The sequence below is a fragment of the Schistocerca gregaria genome, chromosome 6 (genome assembly GCF_023897955.1).
Source record: "Schistocerca gregaria isolate iqSchGreg1 chromosome 6, iqSchGreg1.2, whole genome shotgun sequence".
In the NCBI taxonomy this organism is placed as follows: Eukaryota; Metazoa; Arthropoda; class Insecta; order Orthoptera; family Acrididae; genus Schistocerca; species Schistocerca gregaria.
Genome location: NC_064925.1, coordinates 450,509,926 through 450,530,812, shown reverse-complemented (window position 1 = coordinate 450,530,812; position 20,887 = coordinate 450,509,926). Strand labels below are relative to the sequence as shown.

General features: G+C 38.9%; 1 protein-coding gene across 1 annotated transcript in view; it reads left to right on the top strand.

The window, feature by feature from the left end:
- The window catches only part of LOC126278326 (uncharacterized), a 1,364,175-nt gene that overhangs the window by 1,142,552 nt on the left and 200,736 nt on the right, over positions 1-20,887 (top strand). The window contains exons 7-8 of the mRNA XM_049978346.1: positions 3,396-3,569; positions 12,681-12,860. Coding sequence (XP_049834303.1) covers positions 3,396-3,569; positions 12,681-12,860 — 354 coding nt within the window. The remainder of the gene's footprint in view (positions 1-3,395; positions 3,570-12,680; positions 12,861-20,887) is intronic.

Below are 20,887 nucleotides of genomic sequence, written 5' to 3'. Positions count from 1 at the left end.
TTCAATACATTCAGTAGTAATGTTTTCGAAAATAAAAATAATCATAAGGATGTTTTGTTCATTCAAAAGAAAGAATATTAGGTTAATATGGTTGGTTGCTACTATTTTTTTAAAGTTATCAAAAGCAACAAGGGGCACAAAGAATACACATCGACATATTAACGATATGTACTATAGAATGTATTGAGGTTCCCTCTTGTGAAGCACACATATAGATATCAGTTGTGTTTGAATGTCCGTACTGGTGCCCGTTAAATGAGAACAGTGTCCGGAGGTTAGGTTTTTCAAAACAGAGTTATGATCCATAAAAGGGTGCGATAATAGTTACGTTGTGTGTGTGTGTATATATATATCTATAATCTCTCTCTCTCTCTCTCTCTCTCTCTCTCTCTCTCTCTCTCTCACACACACACACACACAGACACACACAGAAGTTTTTATAACGGAAAATGTGTTAAATGTGGCGTAGTATGAGAAAAGATATCAGACCACACTACAGATTTATGTGATACTCGGTGGTTTCGCCAACTCAAAACCAGAGCATAACCTTCCAACCAAATGTAGACCTCGGGTTACAGTACATATTAAGACTTTCACCTCAACGAAGATTTTAGGAGGTGGCAGGGGGAGTGTGTATGGAGAGATCACAATTGGTTTTGCTTACCAGGGTATCCTAATTATTTTAGTGGGAATGCAGTACAAGCAAGAGGCAGAGGTGGGCAGTTGAGGTGGGGGTCAAAATCTAGGAAGTTGGGTTGAGTAGGACCAAGTGAAGCAAATGGGGGAGAAGTTTTTGAGGTTCTGGAGGAATGTAGATAGCGTGCCCTCACCTTTGATCCAGATAGCATAGATGTCATAAATGAATCTGAACCAGGTGAGGAGTTTAGGTTTTGGGTGCTTAGGAAGGATTCCTCAAGATGGCCCATGAGTAGGTTGGCATAGATGGTGCCATGTGGGTGCCCATAGCCATTCCTCAGATTTGTTTGTAGGTAATGCCTTCAAAGGAGAAGTAATCGTGGGAGAGGATATAGTTGGCCATGGTGACTAGGAAGTAGGTTGTTGGTTTTGTATCTGTCGGGCACTGGGAAAGGTAGTGTTTAATAGAGCGGTAAGGTCATGGGCATTAGGAATGTTAGTTTGTAGGGAGGTGGTATCAATAGTGACAACCAGGAACCATGTGATAAAGGGACAGTAACTGTGGAGAGTCAGTGGAGGAAATGAATGGTTGGTGTCTTTTACATAGGAGGGTAGGTTCCGGGTAATAGGTTGAAGGTGTTGGTATATGAGAGCAGAGATTCTCTCAGTGGGGGCAGAGTAACCGGCCACAATGGGGCATCCTAGATGGTTAGGCATATGGACTTTAGGAAGCATGTAGAAGGTAGGAAGAGCCCTGCCACCAGGTAATCCTTGCCGTTCAGAACAACAGTGGTGAAGCCGTTGTCCGCAGGTAGGATTGTAAGGTCAGGATCAGTTTTTAGATTATGGACTGTGGTTCTTCCTGCAGATGTAAGGTTAGTGTGCACGTTGAGGGATTTAGGAAATGGTGGTGAGGCAAGATAATGAGATTAGGAAAGGTTAGGAAACTCTGGAAAGTTAAGGGGGGGGGGGGGGTTGGGGCAGTGGGGTGGATCACGGTTGGATGGAGGAGTGATCTGAATTAGCCAAGGTTCAATATTGGTCTTTGGTTGAGTCTGATTGGTAGGGTTGGTGGAGAAAACGTGTTTCCACTGTAGGGACAGGGAGAAGGTCTTTAATAAGTCCTGCATGATTGAATTTAGGAGTGGGGCAAAAGATGAGGCCTTTGCAAAGGACTGATATTTCTGTGGGGTAAGGCTTCTGGAGGAAAGGTTCATGATTGTGTTGTGGGTGTGTTTAGGTTCTGGATTCTGTGTGGTGGTGGGAGGGAGTTTTGGGGCGTGGGGTAAGTGTAGTGCGAGACAGGGTTTGTTAGCTATGAGGGGGCATGGGGGAGGTTTTGTGGGAGGTTGTTGTAAAGGCGGTGGACAGTGGTACACCAAGGTGGGAGCAGAAGGTGAGCATGGAGAGCTTTCTGAGGTTGCCATCATGCATGTTGCTCAGGTTCCTGCTGGGAAAGAGTTTCAGTGTGTGTCTGTTGTGCCTATCTGTGACTCAGCATGTCCACTATAAATTTCCATCAGATATAAAAAATTCTGTCCACAAATTGCTTGTGCAAAGCTAAGCTTGTCCATTACTCACACAGTATTCTGAAAAACATGGATGAAGGGCAACAAGCAGGTTCCTCTTAGATTTCCTGAAAGCTTTTGACACACTGGGCCACAGCAGACTGCAAACAAAGATCAGAGCATACGGTATAGGTCTTAAGTAACAGAATGCGGTAAGCTGTCCCATATGGCAAATGATTGTTAGAGGCAAGGGTATAGTTAGGTGTGCCCCAGGAAAATGTGAGATGTCTCTCTTGTTCTCTATAGGCTAGTCTATAGATAAACTATCTGATGGATTGGGTGAAAAGCAACCTGCCATTGTTTGCTGATGATGCTATAGTGTACAGGAAAGTTTCTTTGTTGAGCAATTGTAGGAGGGTATAGGACAACTTAGACAGAATTTCTGTTTTGTGTGATGGATGGCAGCTTGCTCTAAATATAGAAAAAGATAAGGTAATGAAGATTGGTAGTAAAAGCAAGCCTCTAATGTTTGGATGCAGTATTAATCGTGTGCTTCTTGACACGGCCGTATAAGTGAAATATATAGGCAAAACAACAGGAAGCAATATGAAATGGAATGAGCACATAAGATCGGTAGCAGATAAGGCAAAAGGTGTACTTCAGTTCAGTGCATGGGAAGTGTAGCTCATCTATAAAGACCACTTATAGAACACTAGTATGACCCATTCTGGAGTGCTGTTTGAGTGTTTGGGCTCCCCACCAGGTCAGAATTAAAGGAAGACAGTGAAGCATTTCGTATGCATGGTGCTAGATTTGCTACTAATAGGTTTGATCATCACATGAGTGTTACTTAAATGCTCCAAGATACTCAAATGGTAATCCCTGGAAGGAAGATGACATTCTTCTCGTGTAACAGTATTCAGAAAATATGGAGAACCAGGATTTCTGTTGATTGATTCTCCTGTGCATTTCGCATAAGGACAGTGAAAACAAGATTAGAGAAATTAGGGCTCATATGGAAGCATATAGACAGTCGTTTCTCTCGCACTCCATTTGCAAGTGGAGCAGGAAAGAGAATGGCTAGTAGTGATACAAATTACCCTCTGCTATTGAATGTGTGATGGCTTGTGATTTTGTATTTAGATGTAAATGTAGCCTGTAGTATACACATTTGTGTATTACTTCAAGACATATATGGTTGATGAGCTATGAGGCTTTTGTTGTCTGTTTGTGGTTGTGTTGTGGTTACAGCCGTGCAGTGCCCTCCGCCTGACAACCCTGGCAACGGGAAGGCGATCTACACATCCTGCTCCTACAATTCGGTTGTGACGTACGAGTGCAAGGATGGATACACACTTGTAGGGGAGCCAACACGTAGGTGTGGAGCTGACAAGAAGTGGACTGGGGAGCAGCCAGAGTGCAAAGGTAAGTCTGGACTAGCTATGCGTCAGAGTGTTTTGTGCTCCCTTATCTGCGAAACGCATGCTGTGATGATGCAAAATGGCATGAAAATCAGAATTGGATCTCGCTGTAGTGCCATACAATCAGTAGTGCTCTTTTGAAGATTAGCAAGTAGGCCTGAGCTAAAAGTATTTTCACATAGATGTAAGGACAATAGCAGAAATTAGGATACATCAATAATAAAACTGGGATCGGTGAAGTATGCTGGGCTCTTAACAAGATTATTTTTTTTGAAAGCAAAGGAAGTAACTGTAGATTATGGACTAGATTTCTAAAACTGATGTGTATATGAATGGGAAGACTGAATTTTTTAGAATTTAATATCAGATGATATCCACAACATTATATGAGCGGAGCAGGGTGTGAGTAAATCGTATGTAAAATTAGAGCTCCAAATTTCTGATCGATGATTGATGATATAAAGTTACTGGGCTGTTGGAGTATTATTAGACATAAATGAGAAGGAAGCCAGAGAATATTTAGAATCTGATGATACAAAGTAAAAGGATTGTCAAATGTAGACATATGACTTGTAATAGTGGTAGTGGCATATGTATAAGTGCACATAAATAATGTGATTCTTTCTGTAGATCATAAAGGTGTGGCTTGGTGTCTCAGCATTCAGTATCAGGCTGCTGATTCAAAAGTTTGGCGTGAAATGTTTAGCTGGTCCTGGAGCTAACACATCAACAAAAATAATCAATTTTTGCAAATATAATGTAACTGGACAGGTAGAAAGCCTACTCACCAAGTGGCAGCAGGAGAAAAGACTTGTAAAAGTTAAGGTAATGAGCAAGCTTTTGGAGCCAGTTGCTTTGTCTTTTGGCAGAAGGGCTGAGGGGGGAATGAAGAGGGAAGAATCAAAGGACTGGCAACGTTAAGAAAACAGGGAGAGTTATGGAAAAGTCTTGGAACATTGGGTCAGGGAAGAATTAGACAAAATGAGAAGGAAAGACTGATTGTTGGGGATTGCACTGGATAAGATCTCATATGCTGTATTAATTTCTGTCCACCTGTATTATAGATGAACAACACAGTTATCACTTTCTATCCACCTGTATTACAGATAACAAAACAGTTGTCAGTTTTCAAAATACAATAAGATATCTGGGGTTTGCACATGACAGTAAACTGACTCAGCTATTACATCAAAGGCATCTCAGAGAAAAAGGTCAAAGGAACATTCATTGCTACAGCTACAAGTGGAGGTTCAGGAGACTAAGCATGTCCATGTCATATTTTTCAGTGTCCCAATTAATTATTTAAACACAGCATATGCTGTTCAGATCAGCAGCTTCCTACAACTTACCAACACTATTTGTCATTAGGTGATTAAGACTGTGGTTTATTACCATTCTTTACCTTTGAAACTAATGAGCTATCACTTGCTACCACCCAGCATCTTCACAATAATAGAGCATCTTATCATTTCCCAATCACCAATAAATCTATTAATATGGGGACAAGTATTTTATGAGCAGGAGACTGGAGGTAAAATTATGAATACTACAAAATTCTCGAAGCAGGAGAATAATGTCTGTAATGTACAGGGTGACACAGAAATGAATAAGTCTTGGTTACTGTTACGGAATCTCATTAAGTAACAAAATAATGGGGCGTTTAAATATTTTTCTGAGGAAATAACAAATCTAATGAAAAGGAACTGAGCAATGCTAATTTCGTCCAACATAAAGAAGATTTGCATATGTACATATGTATTAGTTCTTGCATATATGCATGTGAAGTAGTTTATGTAGCTTGTGTCAACAAAAGTGAAATAACAATTTCTGGTATGTCAGCACACTGTTTCTCTTTTTCCGTTAATTTTAATGTTATTTAATTTACTTATGTTCCTCATTTCTTTCTGGATGTCATGATTGCACATTTCTGACTATTAACTGTGAAATGTGTTACAATTGTTTAAGTAGTTGCATGCACTCTCTCTACTTGTAAACATACCTGATGATACCTCTTCAGGGGAAACAGAATACTTCTGTAAGTTCATATCTTCTCCAAAAACTCTTAATGTACATCTGTACATGGGACACTAAACACAGAACATACGAAATTCATGAGAAGAATACAGCCTAATTTAATTAGAAGTAAATATTTGATGATCATTCTGTAGCTATTTATTTTACTATGCCGTTTTGTTAATGCAGGTCAGCAATGTATGAAACAGTGATACCACAATGAAATGTAATTTGTAAATTATATTAATCCAAGTCATGTGCATTACTTCTTCTGATCTGTGTACCATATTTCAATAACTGCCGCCATTTTCTATTCTTTTCATTTGTGATAGGTAACAGAGACGTTATGGCACACAGAGATTTCAGTGATAACATTACATGCTGTGAACAATAATCATAATTCACAACAGTGAACTTCGCACAATGTTAGTCATCACTAATCTTAATCACTATTATTTCCTCAGCAGATAATTTTTCATCTGTATTAATGCTGTTTTCACCTTTCCTTTAAATTATTATTATTATTATTGCTTATGTACGTCAGTGCATCCAAAAATAAAATCAAGATACCAAAAAGCTTTTTGTTTACTAATATATGAAACATTTGAACACAAAATGCTGATGCCAACTGCTAAATGCAGTGCAAATAAGCTAACTACAAAATTTAATAACCCACTATTTCTTCTAGTTTGTGTATTTCTGTACACATCACATAAATTGTGCTATTGTCACAGGGAACATGATTTTTCTTGTTCTTCTTTTAACCTTTTTTTGAGTCTTCATCCACTAGCTTAACTTCTAACAGAATTATCTTTCACTGTATTAGAGCATGTGTGCAAAACTTTTTATTAATATTCATCAAAAAGTTATCAAAGTAGAGCCTCAGCATTCTGCTGTTACAGTCAGTAGATACATTGAATCAAACGCATTCAAACTATCCAGGCTTGTGTAAGTAGCTACACATTTGCATGTAACAGACGACACATCACTCATGCCATTATACTTCTGTCTTTATTTGTTGTTCTCTATGAAGTATTGGAGAAACATAAGTGACCTAATGCTTAGTGATACGCTGTGTTGAAATAAAAAGGAGTGGACAGAAAAAAATCATGACAGAAAGTGATACACAGACATATAATAAAAAGTAATTATTAACAACAGGCACACAAAAATTGTTAAGGAAGTAACAGACAATACGATTTTACCTATATATCTTCATCCAGGAAGAAAGATTCCCTTTGTTTTTGTTTTTTTTTTTTTTAATGTTTTGGAATCCTGCTGTTGCTGTTATTAATAGAGGATGATAAATGTTTCAGTGTTTGATGTTAGCATAGTTTCTGCTCCCTACTGTTAAGTCCATGTAAATGTGCATTTATCAGTAATAGATAATATATTGAAGACACAGTGCTAAATGTCGGACTAGTAGCTAAGACTCCGCTTTATTAAAATTATGTTTACTGTGCCTAAAATAATTTGCTGTTGCTATACAACTGTGTTATGGATGTCTATCTGTTGCATGGGAGGAAGTGACTGTAAAGAGGCAGAACATGAGGTATAATTGCTCTGAGAAACCTGTATTGAATGAACACAAATAAATATGATATTGTTACAGTGGTGTACAAAATGAATTCGGATTCCTCTTGATGATTTTAATGCATCGTGTAATTTTTCAGACTTTACCAATGTAGAAGATAAATTATGTGCAATGTTCACTGATAACAGGAGGGTATTCATTACTCTCCAGTTTTTTGGAACTGGTATTCCTTCATTTTTAGATGAGGAGAAGGAGGAACAAAGGGAAAATATATCACCAGATGTAAAAGGAAAACTGAAATGAGAAGTCTACGTGTCATGCTAGCCGAGAACTTGCATTACCACATATGACAGTGTGGCGTGTGCTACGGCGTCTTTTAGCGCTCAAAGCATACCAATTACAGCTGGTACAAGCTCTTCAAGATACTGACGAAGTGAAGTGAATGGACTTTAGCAATGCTATTCTAGGGTAAATGGAAGATGAACTTTTATGTTATGGTTGATATTCAGCGATGAGGCAACTTTCCATATTAGCAGTAAGGTTCACCGTCATAATGAGGGTTGAAAATCCTCATGAAACAATTGAACATGAACGTGATTCACCAAATGTGAATGTTTTTTGTGCTATTTCGCAAAGCAATGTTTATCGACCCTGCTTTTTTGAGGAAGAAACCCTAACAGGACAATCATATCTTGCAATGCTACGGAACTGGTCATTCCCACAACTTGACTTTGACGATTTCATCTATCAGCAAGATAGAGCACTACTGCACTGGCACAACAATGTGCGCAATTTCCTCAATGCCAGCGTGCCTCAACGTTGGATAGGGCGTACAGGACCGCAAGACCAGGCTTTACTCTCTTGGCCTCCTAGGTGCGCTGACTTAACACCATTTGATTTCTTCCTGTGGGGATATGTTAAACAATGCAATGCGTTTACGTTCCTCCCTTACCTCGTGACACTGATGAACTAAAAACCAGAATATTAGCTGCTGTAGCTTCAGTGACAAAGACACCTTACGCTCAGTTTGGGATGAATTCAGCTATTGGCTAGGTGTCGTCTGTACAGCCAATGGAGGACATATTGAACATTTATGATGGATCTTTATAAACTTCTGTATTTTCTGAGTAATTTAGTATGCAATTTGTTGGTGTTAAGCCGTTCTTCCTAATAAATAATACTATTTAAAATCAGGTCATTCTTTTTGGGACACCCTGTATATCTTACATGTGGGACAGTTTACAGGCTGGGATAATATTAGATGCCGAGAGAAAATGTTTGCTGGCATTTGGAGATAGATTTAATAGTTTTCTATATATGCACAACAAGTGAAGAAATCTTTTTACGAGGAAGAAAGATTAGTAAGTTGCAATATTTTAATGCATGTGGGGTCATTGATTTAGCTGTTGTAAGGTTCAGAAACAGAATACATTTCTTTTGGACACCAAAGACATAGGAAAGAAAACATATAATGTGAAGGACTATCAAATTGTACCCATTACGTAAAGATTGTGAAATTATGTGTTTACTGTGTCGCAACAGGCGTACATACAAAAGAAAAGTAACAAAAATTAATCACAGACATTTATTTTTCAGCACTGATTTGCCACACTCATAAACAAAACTCTCACCACAGCCCTTTCATTTCTCACAATTACACCACTAGCCATGTTAAGAAGTAGAGTGTCTGTACACACAGTTTCTTTTCGTCTATTTTTATTTTTTGATTCATCAGAGCTGGTTTAGTAAGGCCCACAATGTCTCCCTCACCTGTGACAGTCTCTTCATCTCATAATAGCATTTACACACAATGTTGTGAATTATTTATTGTATATAGGCCTATTCCAAACTTTGTCTTTCCACTTCAGTTTTTGACCACTGCAACTCCACCAGTAGTACCATGTAATTTATTTGCCCATGATCTCTTAGCACCTATTGCTCAGTATTATTATGCTAGCAGACAATTACTTCAGCAAATAACTGTATAGTATAAACATAATTTATCTCCTCCCAGAATTTATCAACATACTTTTCTAGCAGGATTATCTTTTTCTGATATCATGTCTGTAATAGGGGATGGGAGTAAGGCAGTGGATGGTGCTGGACAAATTTGATTTAATCATTTATTAATAAAAGACCAAATCTAAACATTATACATAATTATAACAGCAACTTCACCCTGCGTGATCACAACTGTTTGACCACAGAGTACACTTTATCGCATTATGCCATAATACTATAAATGTCAACAACACAGCTTCAAGTCAAAATATATTTAACAACATTCAACCATAACAAAATGAATATTTTGTTTTACAACTGGTAGCAAAATATGCATTGCTCTAATGTCTCATGCTCATTACATAGAAAACTATGACATGCTTACTATTAAGGTACAGTGATTCATCAAAGGTGACAAAAAAACTGAATGAGAATGATCAACACAAATTCAAAGACTATCATGACAAATATTTAAATTTACAGTTACTACAACACTGAAACCAGTGATACTCCCTGCTTGCGAATCATGAAAAGCATTTACAAACAATCACAAATCAAAAGCATTATCGAATGTGCATAACTCATGTACGTCTATGAAGGTGGCTTGTTGGGTTGAGTAGGACCAGGTGAAGTAAGTGGGGAAGAAGTTTTTGAGGTTCTGGAGGAATGTGGATAGGGTGTTCTCATCTTTGATCCAGATAGCAAAGATGTGATCTATGAATCTGAACCAGGTGAGGGGATTACGATTCTGTGTTTTTAGGAAGGATTCCTGTAGATGACCCATGAATAGGCCCATGTTGATGCCCACCTCGAAGATGGCTACATCAGTACCCCTGTCCATACCAAACCTACTAACCACCAGCAACACCTCCACTACGTCAGCTGCCACTCGATCCATACTTTTTTTTTTCTTTATTGTGATTTCATTCTCCTGTCCCATATGGGCTGGGGAGGGCTGTCAGCAGCACAATCTGCCGCTCTTCAGCCGAGTTCAATCCATACGAAGATGTCCCTTCTGTACAGCCTAGCAGCCATCTGTAGTTGTCGCATCTGCAGTGACGAGCAGTCCCTCTCGAAAAATACAAGGGTCTCACTGAAAAAATGGAAATGGGCGTTTGGCGTCATTGGCTGGGAGGCCTCGTGCGGGGCAGGTCCGGCTGCCTTGGTGCAGGTCTTATTACGTTCAGTGCCACATTGGGCAACCTGCATACTGGATGGGGATGAAATGATGGTGAAGACAACACAACACCCAGTCCCTGAGCAGAGAAAATCTCTGACCCAGCCGAGAAACGAACCTGGGGCCATAGGACGGCAATCTGTCACGCTAACCACTCAGCTATCAGGGCGGACAGTATCTCACTGAAGCCTTCACTGCCTGTAATTATCCTCCAAACCTCATACAAAAACAAATCTCCCTTGTCTTATCTTTCCAATCTCACACCACCTCCAAAAGCCTCACCGCCCTGCCACAGAGAAGAGCATTCCCCTCATAACGCAATACCATCCAGGACAGGAGCAACTGAATTACTGCCTGTTCACATGAATGGCCACCGACAAACTGTGGCCCAGAAACAAGTGGACCACCACCCTGTAGCTGAACACGCTGCCAAATGTGCTACCCCTCATTCCAATGATTGCTTCTCAGCCTGTGCCACATGGATCCTTCCCACCAGCACCAGCTTTCCTGAATTGCGCAGGCTGGAACTTTGCGTACAATATATCCTATGTTCCTGTAACCCTCCTGGCCTCAACCTTCGTTAGTCCCTTTCCTCACCCATCCAGCCCCTTCTCTGCCCCCATTCCAACACTACACAGCCGTCATTCCACCATCACACCCAGTCTTTTTATTTATTTCTCTCTATTTCACTACTTTCCGCTACTCCCCCCCCCCTCCCTCTCCCCTGCCCTCTGCCTAACCTGCTCCACTTCACTGCCCACCATCCCCACCATACTATCCCTCCCCCCTCCCCACTGCAGGCTCCTCCTTACTCCCACCCAGTCACGACTCCCATCATGCACTGGTGCTGCTGCTCACAGTGTGGTTCCAGTTGCCTGAGACTGCAGTCGTGTGTGTGAGTTGCGTTTGCATGAGTGTGTGTGTGTGTGTGTGTGTGCACGCATGTGTGCGTGTGTGTGTGCACGCATGTGTGCATGTGTGTGTGCATGTACGTGTGCTTGTCTATTGTTGACGAGGGCCACTGGCCGAAAGCTTGAAGTGTGAAAGTCTTTTTGTTGTGCCTATCTGTGACTCAGCATCTACACTATATGGTGGGTAGCAACTTTTGAGCAGCAACTTTCCTTCTCACAATATTATTCCAACAAATATCTTTCATGGTTGAGGCTATAAATATTGTTCAGGCCCCAGCCATGAGATGAATTTTAGCCTATCCACATACATTTTCCCCTGTACTCTTGATTTTGGGTTACTCGTCTTTCTTTATTCAACCTTTTAGAACTTTCAGCAGTTTCTATTCAGCAATTTCTACATGCATTCTCTCTCCATTATCAACCAAAGAATGTAATCTCAGTTCTGAAAACTCAATATTTCTTTTACTTTCTGACCACAATATGTCAAACTTTAGTATGCATTTTTCCACATTGCATATCTCTAATCCATGTTTGTGGGCACTGATTTACCAACTTTGTGTTTATTTCAATACGGAATTCCCTTTTAATGCAGCTCACAATTTAGTCCAGCAGATTTAGCTGCCCAGTGCCAATTTATTGAAGTGTATTCACAGAAAAAAATATAATTTTTTATGTATGTTTGAGAAACTGACTTCATACTAGCAGCATAATTTGCATGTTAGGCATATATATATATGCAGGACGAAAGCATTGAAGAAAACTGAGAAAAGTAGTATTAATCTAACAATTAGTGAAACTGGCAGCAATGTCATTGAGTTTATTTACCTTAGATAGTAGGGAAAATTGCTAAAAGTCAGCTTAGGAACATTCAGTTCTGCATTTGCTTGTAGATCATTTCTTTTAGAAAATGTGTGTCCGTGTTGCATGTTTGTTGAGTCCCAGTATTGAGCAAAATTTTCAGTGAGTCTGATCAATAAGTCAGAGGTTTTTGTTACTTTAATAAAGTGCTCTTTCTGTGTACTGTTTGAAGATAGTTTCTACCTTTAGTGGAAGATATTAATAATTAATTCATGTAAGAAAACATTGTTTAATTTTGTCTCAGTATTTTTATTTTCATTTTCCTTCTTCTTCACTTTCAAATCTATTTCAAAGGCTCTTAGCCCTAAGAGGCTAAATTCATTAACAAAAGATTGTATTTGTAATTCTTCTAGTATTGGACATTATTAGATTTCAAGAATATGTTAGAATTTTGTTTCAAATTTACAGTTAAATGAAAGTAATATGACAGTATCAGGCAGGTCAGAGAGAAATTTTCATAGCAAATGTATGCAATGGAATTGTTGATCAACTAATTGAAATATGAAAATTTAAAAAAAAGTTATTTCCATCTCAGCTTCTTGGTGCTTTGAAATACATTAGTTGCTACAGATATAATAAATGTCGTATTGTCTGTTTTCCTGGCACAATTTTGTTGTGTAGAAATAAACTGTGGCCATCCGGGCATCCTGTACAATGGATGGCTTGAGAATATCGAGGCTGGTACTGGTCTTGGTGCAAGTATTATCTTCAGGTGCCATGATGGCATGAAGCTGGAGGGAAACACCTCAACTGTGTGCCAGATTGATGGTCGGTGGCGATATCCTTTGCCAAAATGTCTAGGTAAATATTGGCAGATTAAACCCATAAAGGCATAAGTGATTGAAGCCTAGTGTTTCAGTGCTACTTCAACAGTACTGTCTGCTTTCACTGCCAGAGCAACAATATTAATACCTTCAAAAGAATTACAAAACTCTGTTCTACTGTATAATAGTTTTCATTGCTTTTGTTAATCAAATAACATGCTTATGATATTAATTATTTGTAGTGCGATCTGGTTAGTTCTAATTGTAGATTTATCAAGTTAAAATGTTTATCATAATTGTTATAACTTATAAGCTACATAAACAGTTATTAAGACTAATTCATTGTGTATGTAACACACTCATACTGTTGTATTCGGAAACAAATGTCATAAGTAGGATTACAAACTGTAACAACAGAAATTTCATTAGTTGATATATGATGTGTAGATGCCAAATACTTTATGAAATAACTGTATATAACCACCAGTCTCATGTATGTGTAAAAGGAAGGCAAATGTGTTATCTTCTGTTTTTTGACTGTAGATTACAGATTTTTCACAAACTGGTAACAGCAACACTTACATTGAACTTCTCTAAAAAATTTGAAATGTTCATTGACATCTTCGGTCATATTGACCATAAATTTTACAGGAATAGTTTTCGAATCTTTGACTCACTGTTCTTATATATGTTTCCAGAGCTTTCTCAAGTGTTTGTTAGGATGGTTCCCTTAACAAGACACTAGTCATTTTTTCCTTAAATTGCTCCCAAATGAATGACTGTTTTCAATTCTTATGATCTCATCATTTGTTAGGCATTAAACTTTGACCATCTACATACACATATTTCATATTAGCTATATGCAGAAGAGCATGCCAGTTGAAAGATAGCCTCAAGAATCAAAGTCTTCTGTATTGGCAAAAAAAAATAGTTTTAACCACTTTGAATATAGTATAATGCACTATTTAAAAATGCATCACCATCAGTAAACAGGAGGTAGACCATTATGTGTATTACAGTAATTTAGACTTTAGGCACTTTTGGTACTGTTACATAATCAGCAGACAACCGTGGACAGATTCAATTAATTCTTTTTGCTCTATTTTTCTGTAGTCTCTGCACTGTGAACATATCTCAACAATATATTTGTCAACTGTTCTACAGTGACTCTAACATTAGTTCAGTAAATGTCTCTTTCTCAGAACCGTGCTATGTATAAGCCATGATCATTTGTGCTGCAGATCATTGAAGTGCTTTAGAATTTATTTATTTTGTTTCATTTGTACATGTAACACTGTTCCCTTCAGACAGTAGTTTTTTCTGTTTGCATATATGGATATTGCACATACTATTGATATAATTAATTGATATAATAGTCTCTTGGTTGGACTTGCCAGAGCGTCAAATTAAGGATAGATGGTCTAATAAAGGCTGTGGTACCAAGAATTTGGATCTGTAATTGCAAAACAATCCCACTGGCTCTCCTACATTTTTCCTGTTGTGTCTTGAGTGCTGAGCATAGAGATTTTGATAATATTTAGTCTATATTTGGTTTGAATGAGCATCTAAATTTCTGTTATTGTGTACTGAAGTTTTTTTTCCACTGTAATTTGGCACTTACAGCAGGGGCTGCTGGCAAAAGGAATAAGTAGAAATCGTGTAACTGTGGACCAATAAGCTTTCAACTTCAACAGCAAGCAACATTTGTGTAGTAGTGTTGTGTTGGCTATTGTTGACTGCCTTTTTCTTTTGCTGATAGATAATTTCGGCAATTGGTTTCATTGTTGAATGTATCAGAATATAACACTGAAAATAATTATTGATAATATAATGTAAATGGTGGATCAAAATCTATTCACCAAGTGGTGGCGGGGGAAAACGCACACAAAAATGGTTTAACTTTTACAAGCTTTCAGAGTCAGTAGCTTCTTCTTTTGGCAGAAGAGTTGAAGTGGATGGATGTTGGATGAAAGGAAAGGACTGGAGATGTTTTGGGAAAGGGATACAGTTCAGAAAACTCACCCAGAACCCGTGGTCAGGGGAGACTTTGCGGACGGGATGGGGATGCACCATATGGGATTTGAAAGCCAGCGGACGGGATGGGGATGCACCATATGGGATTTGAAAGCCTCAGAGGTTAAAGGTGGAAGACAGGGTAATATGCAAGACAGGGATTACCACTGAAACATCATGCATGAGTTAATAAGAGTAAAAAGCTAAGTGGATTGTAACAGAAGTGGGAGGGGGGACAGTGAAAAATAGACGTGTCAGAAAATGAAAGATGTAGAAAAATAAAATGGAGTGAAGAAAGGAGTAGTTACTATGAAGAAATGCTGAAACAGAAGGAATTAATGTAAATTAAGGCCAGATGGATGGTGGGAACTGAGGACATGTTGTAGTGCTAGTTCCCACCTGCTGAGTTCTGAGAAACTGGTGTCTGTGGGAAGAATCCAGATGGTGCATGTGGTGAAACAGGCACTGATGTCATGACTGTCATGTGGTGCAGCATGTTCTGCAACACAGTACTGTGTGTCGCGTGTATGAGGGCAGATCAGCAATTAAGGTGGCATTTCAAATTGCATGGGCAATGTACATTCGATTATCCAACTTGTTTATTGTTACGTTGGTACATATGTCCCAACCAAATGTTCGCAGTTTCAAGTGTAGAGCAAACTTTGTTTTTGATAGATAGAAAGGTTAGACGTGTTTTAGTGTGCTTGACGATTTTTGATTATTATAAAAAATAGAGCAAAGAATTTGCATCATATTTTGTGTGAAAAATGGAATCAAGTGCTCTAAAACACTTGAAATGTTGACAGTCGCATATGGGGAGTCTGATCTAAGTAAAAGAAAATGTTTACAAGTGGTACAAGATCTTCCAGGATGACCAAGAAAATGCCAATGATGAACCTCACTCTGGACATCGCAGCATATCAACAACAGATAATAACATCGAAGCGCTGAAGAAAAGTGTTTTGGAAAATCGTCTAATTATCGTAAGAGAAGTTGCTGAGGATGTTGGCATATCAGTAGGCTCGTGTCACGCAATTTTTTTTTATGTTATGCATATGAGACATGTGTCAGCTACGTTTGATTCAAAACTTCTCAATTCTGATCAGAATAACTTGTCGCATGATCCTCACTCAGGAGCTTTTGAATGACATCAGTGATGATCCTGATTTGCTCAAAAGGGTCATAGCTGATGATGATCGTGGGTTTACGGTTATGACATCAAAACCAAAGCCCAGTCTTCCCAATGGAAGCATCCGGGAAAGTCAAGACCGAAAAAAGCACACCAAGTTTGATCAAATGTGTCAAAGTTTAGCTCATTGTGTTTTGTTTTTTTTAATTACCATGGCGTAGTGCATCTTGAATTTTTACCTCAATGTCATGTGGTCAGTAAGGAGTATTACCTTGACGTTTTGCGCCATCTGCAAGAAGCAATATGCAAAAAACATCCAGATTTGTGGAAAAATAATTCACGGCTTTCGCCTCTCAACAATGCACATGCTCATTCATTGTTGTTTGTGAGAGATGTTTTGCCCAAAAGCAACACGACAATCATGCCTCAGCCATGATGTTCATCGGATTTGGCCCGCTGCAACTTTCTCTTGTTCCCAAAACTGAAGAGGCCTATGAAAGGAGGTAGATTTTCAATGCTTGAGGAAATAAAAACTGCATCGCTGGAAGTACTCAAGGCTGTATCTAAATAGTGCTTATGAGAAGTTCTCCGAGGATTGGAAGAAGCGATAGTACCAGTGTATTTTATCTGAGAGGGTTTACTTTGAAGGGGATAACATGAACATTGATGAATAAATAAATATTTTTTCATATAAATATAAAGTCGTCATACTTTTTGAATGCACCTCATACACACCCTCTGAGTATGCCTATTCATCCATACTGAAAACTGGGTGGCAGTCATGTTGATGTAAAAGGCCGAACAGTGTTTACATAACAGCTGGTATATTACATGTCATTTCACAGGTGGCTTTCCCTCTGATAGTATATGTTTTGCCAGTTACAGGGCTGGAATAGGTGGTGGTAGAAGGGTGCATAGGGCAAATCTTACAGTGGGGATGGTCACAAAGGTAGGAGCTGTAGGGTTTGGAGATGAGCGCAGAAGGAGCATAGGATTTGACATGGATATTGCAGAGATCGAGAGGGCGATGAAGAACTATTCTTGATATTGTTGGCAAAATATCAAACAGAATGGATCTCATTTCAGGGCATTATTTTAAGAAGTCTTGGTCTTGAATGTATTAATCAACTGCTTTGACAATGCCATGACTTTCTAAAATCATGCCCTGAGATAAGGTCCATTCTGTCTGAGATTTTGCCCACCACACTTAGAATTACTTTCTGTAGCCCTCCCAATCTCCGCAATGTCCTTGTCAGAGCCTATGCTCCTCCTGCACTCGTCTCCCTACCCTATGGATCCTACCTCTGGGGCTGTCCCCAATACAAGACTTGCCCTATGCACCCTCCTACCACCACTTATTCCAGCCCTGTAACTAGCAAAATATATGCTATCAAAGGGAGAGCTACCTGTGAAACAACACTTGTCATATACCAGCTGCTATGTAAACACTGTTCAGCCTTGTACATCAGCATGACTACTACCCAGTTATTAGTCAGGATGAATGGGCATAGGCAGAGGGTGTATATAGGCAACACACGCTCTACAACATAACAGTCATGACCACGGTGCTGTTTCACCACATGTGCCATCTGGATTCTTCTCCCAGACACCAGTTTCTCAGAACTCAGGTGGAAAATAGCACTACAACATGTCCTTGGTTCTTGCCACTCACCTGCCCTTAATTTATGTTAACCCCTTTTGTCTCAGTATTTCTTCACAGTAACTATTCCTTTCTTCACTCCATTTTTATTTCCTACATCTCTCATTTCCTGACTTGTCTATTTTTCACTGTCTCCCCTCCCACCTCTGCTACATACAATGCATATAGCTTTTCACTCTTATTAACTCATGCGCGATCTTTACAGTAAGCCTTCCCTGAACCAGGGTTCTAGGTGACTTCTAATCTGTACTCCTTTCCCTAAATCTCTCCAGTCGTTTTCCTTCACTCCTCTTCCTTCCCCTTCAACTCTTCTAACAGAAGAAGGAGCCATTTGCTCCAAAAGTGTGTAGGAGTTAAATCGTTTTGTGTGTGTCACCTGCCAATGACTGGTGATTGTATTTATCTATCCATCTACATTATATCACAGTATAAGGCATTATTAGTTTCAATTTCACTTAAACAGAACATTGAATTATCTAATTTATGTGTGTCTCTTTGACTTTTGTAGAATGAGAGTATGGATGCACTTGTTCTCTGCACACCTCTACTATTCCATGGAAGTCTATGAGTGGGATATATTTAACTTCTTGCTTCTGCTCTTAACAGATCCTCATTAAAAGTGCCAAGCTACACTGGACAAACTGCATAAATTTTATAGTGAAATGGAAATGGAGATAAAAATCAAATAATCAATTATAAGCAAAGTTTTATTCAAAAACAAGTCTAATTGATTTTTGTAAGCCAGTAATTGAAAGTAGGCTATAATTTTTTTTCTTTTTAACTGCAGGGACTTACTACAACCTGATGTTTTTCACACTGAGTCAGAGTGAGCAAAAGAGAAAATATGCAGCCTACCTTAGGTCATTGATTCGGCCACGAGATTTCAGTAGCTCTGGTTACGATCTAAGGAAGGACACATAGTGTCACAACACATTAACTAATTCATTCATAAACATAAATGTACATATAATGAAATAAACAAATATGTGGGTTTAATTACTATTTATCAATGGATATCAGTTGTTTCAGGATGGACTCTTTAACATTTTCAGGGAGTTCAGAGTTAGTTTAATGCCCCTAACCATCCTTTCTCAAAAACCAGCTTAGGAACTGTGACCATCACATGATCTTCACTGCATCCTACATTGGAAAGTTGAGCACTAATGTGATCCAAATTGTTTAAACTTTCATTAAATATGTCATCTCCTAAGCTGTTAATGTGGAAATCACTGTGATGACATTTTCTATTTGCAAATGAACAGTGAAGATACTTCTTGATAGTTATATGAATAATATCTTTCTTGCAATGCGTTGTCCAGTCACACTAATGTGATTACCTTTCAAAATCCTGAATGACAGTCTTTTGCAGTGTGGATTACTGTGAGACAGAACAGAATCAATGACGTTCTGGAGGTACCCTCAGGGTTGCGGAGCTATGTTGACTCCATGCCGTGGCCAGCTGTGTTAGGTTTCCCAATTGAGGATCCGTGGTGTGGATAGCCTGATTGAGGTGGTCCCACAGATTGGGTTTGAATCCAAAGAGTTTGTTGGCCACGGGAGTATGGTGAATGCATCATGGTGCTCTTCGAATCATGGTAAATTTGTCATGGTGCTCTTCGAATCGTGCAAATACACTACACTGTGAGCTGTGTGATACATTGTATTGTCATGGTGGTAGATGCTATCATGTCAAGAAAAAAACACACTGCATTTAGGGATGAACATGATCCCCAAAGATAGATGCATACCTGTGTGGATCCAGTGTGTTCCCGAATGATGAGATTACCAGATTGCCTGTGGAATGTCACGAAAACATTCCCTGGATCATAACACCTCCTCCTCCAGCCTGGATCCTTTGGACAGTTGTTGCAGGTTGTTTGCCATGTGTCCAGTGGAGCATACAACGTGATTCATCTCAAAAGACCACCTGTTGCCACTCACTGGATATCCAGTTGCACTATTGGCATGCAAATTCAAACCTTCACCACCAGTGAACAGTAGTGAGCATGTGTGCACGAGTCAGGTGTCTTATGCAGAAGGCAATACACAACAATGTTCTTGGAATGGTCATTGAGGAGATACTGTTGGTAGCCCTTGGCTCACTTAGGCAGTCAGTTACTCAACAGTTGCACATCTATTAGCCTGTACACATCTATTCTGCTGTTGTTCAACCCTGTGATCTATGGCCCATGGTGCACCCCAGTTGCCTCTGCTTGTATTTTGGATAGCACTGTTTTGCCATACCCTGTATTCTGTAGGCATTTTGGAAAAGATTCCACATTTGGTCCAAAAGCCAATGCTTTACCTGAACATAAGATAAATTACTCCATTTCCACATTATGACAACAACTGCACTGTTTCCTGCATCCTGACATGCTTTATCTGTATACACCCTGCACTGCTAGTGTTGCCACATCACGTCAGTCGGTGGTTATTGCACACTGATGCCAAACCTAGGTGATAGTAATAGTAATGTGACTGGACCACATAGAACCATAATCTCTATTAATCATAAACATAGAGAGTGAGACGTCAGACACATTCCTGTACTAAGTTACTTTCAAGAATCTCTGATATATGTTGTGAATCAGATTGAGTTTCTGTAGAGATGTTTTCTTAATTATGTTTCCCAGTTTCAGAACTCTGTCTCTGTTATTTTGCTCCAGATGTGTAGTTGATATATTTATTTAGCTTAAGTAAACATTCACATTTGTATTCAATGTTTCCACCAGAAAAAAATGACAGTTTTACATGCATGTAAATACAGTGTACCATGTGCATCCCAACAAAGTCTATTTTTGGTGGATGATTATTGCAGTTCAGAGACTTAATGATGCTGAAATGACATCCTGATGGAATTTTACTCTGACGACATAGCTGAACCCTCTCTAATGCCAATATACAAATATTCCTAAAGCACTTTCAATAATTATTTGTATGGATTGAAAAGTTTTTTTTCCAGAAGCAAAGATGTTACTCTCATTGGTGAGAATATTCCTCCATTTAACCAGTGTGTTGTGAGCGTCTGGGTTTTTGTACAAAGCCATTGAATTACTCATGTCCCTTGTGAATGATTCCATTTGAAGCATTAATGACCTGAATTTTATCTTGGAGGTCTCACATCTTTTCTTCATTGTTCATGGTGCAGTTATTTGATTTGGTAACTAGTTATTAGATAACAAACACAGCAATGTAGAAATTTATTTACTATCTTCTCATATTTATTGAAACAAGTAATATTGCCATGATCAGCTTGTATTCA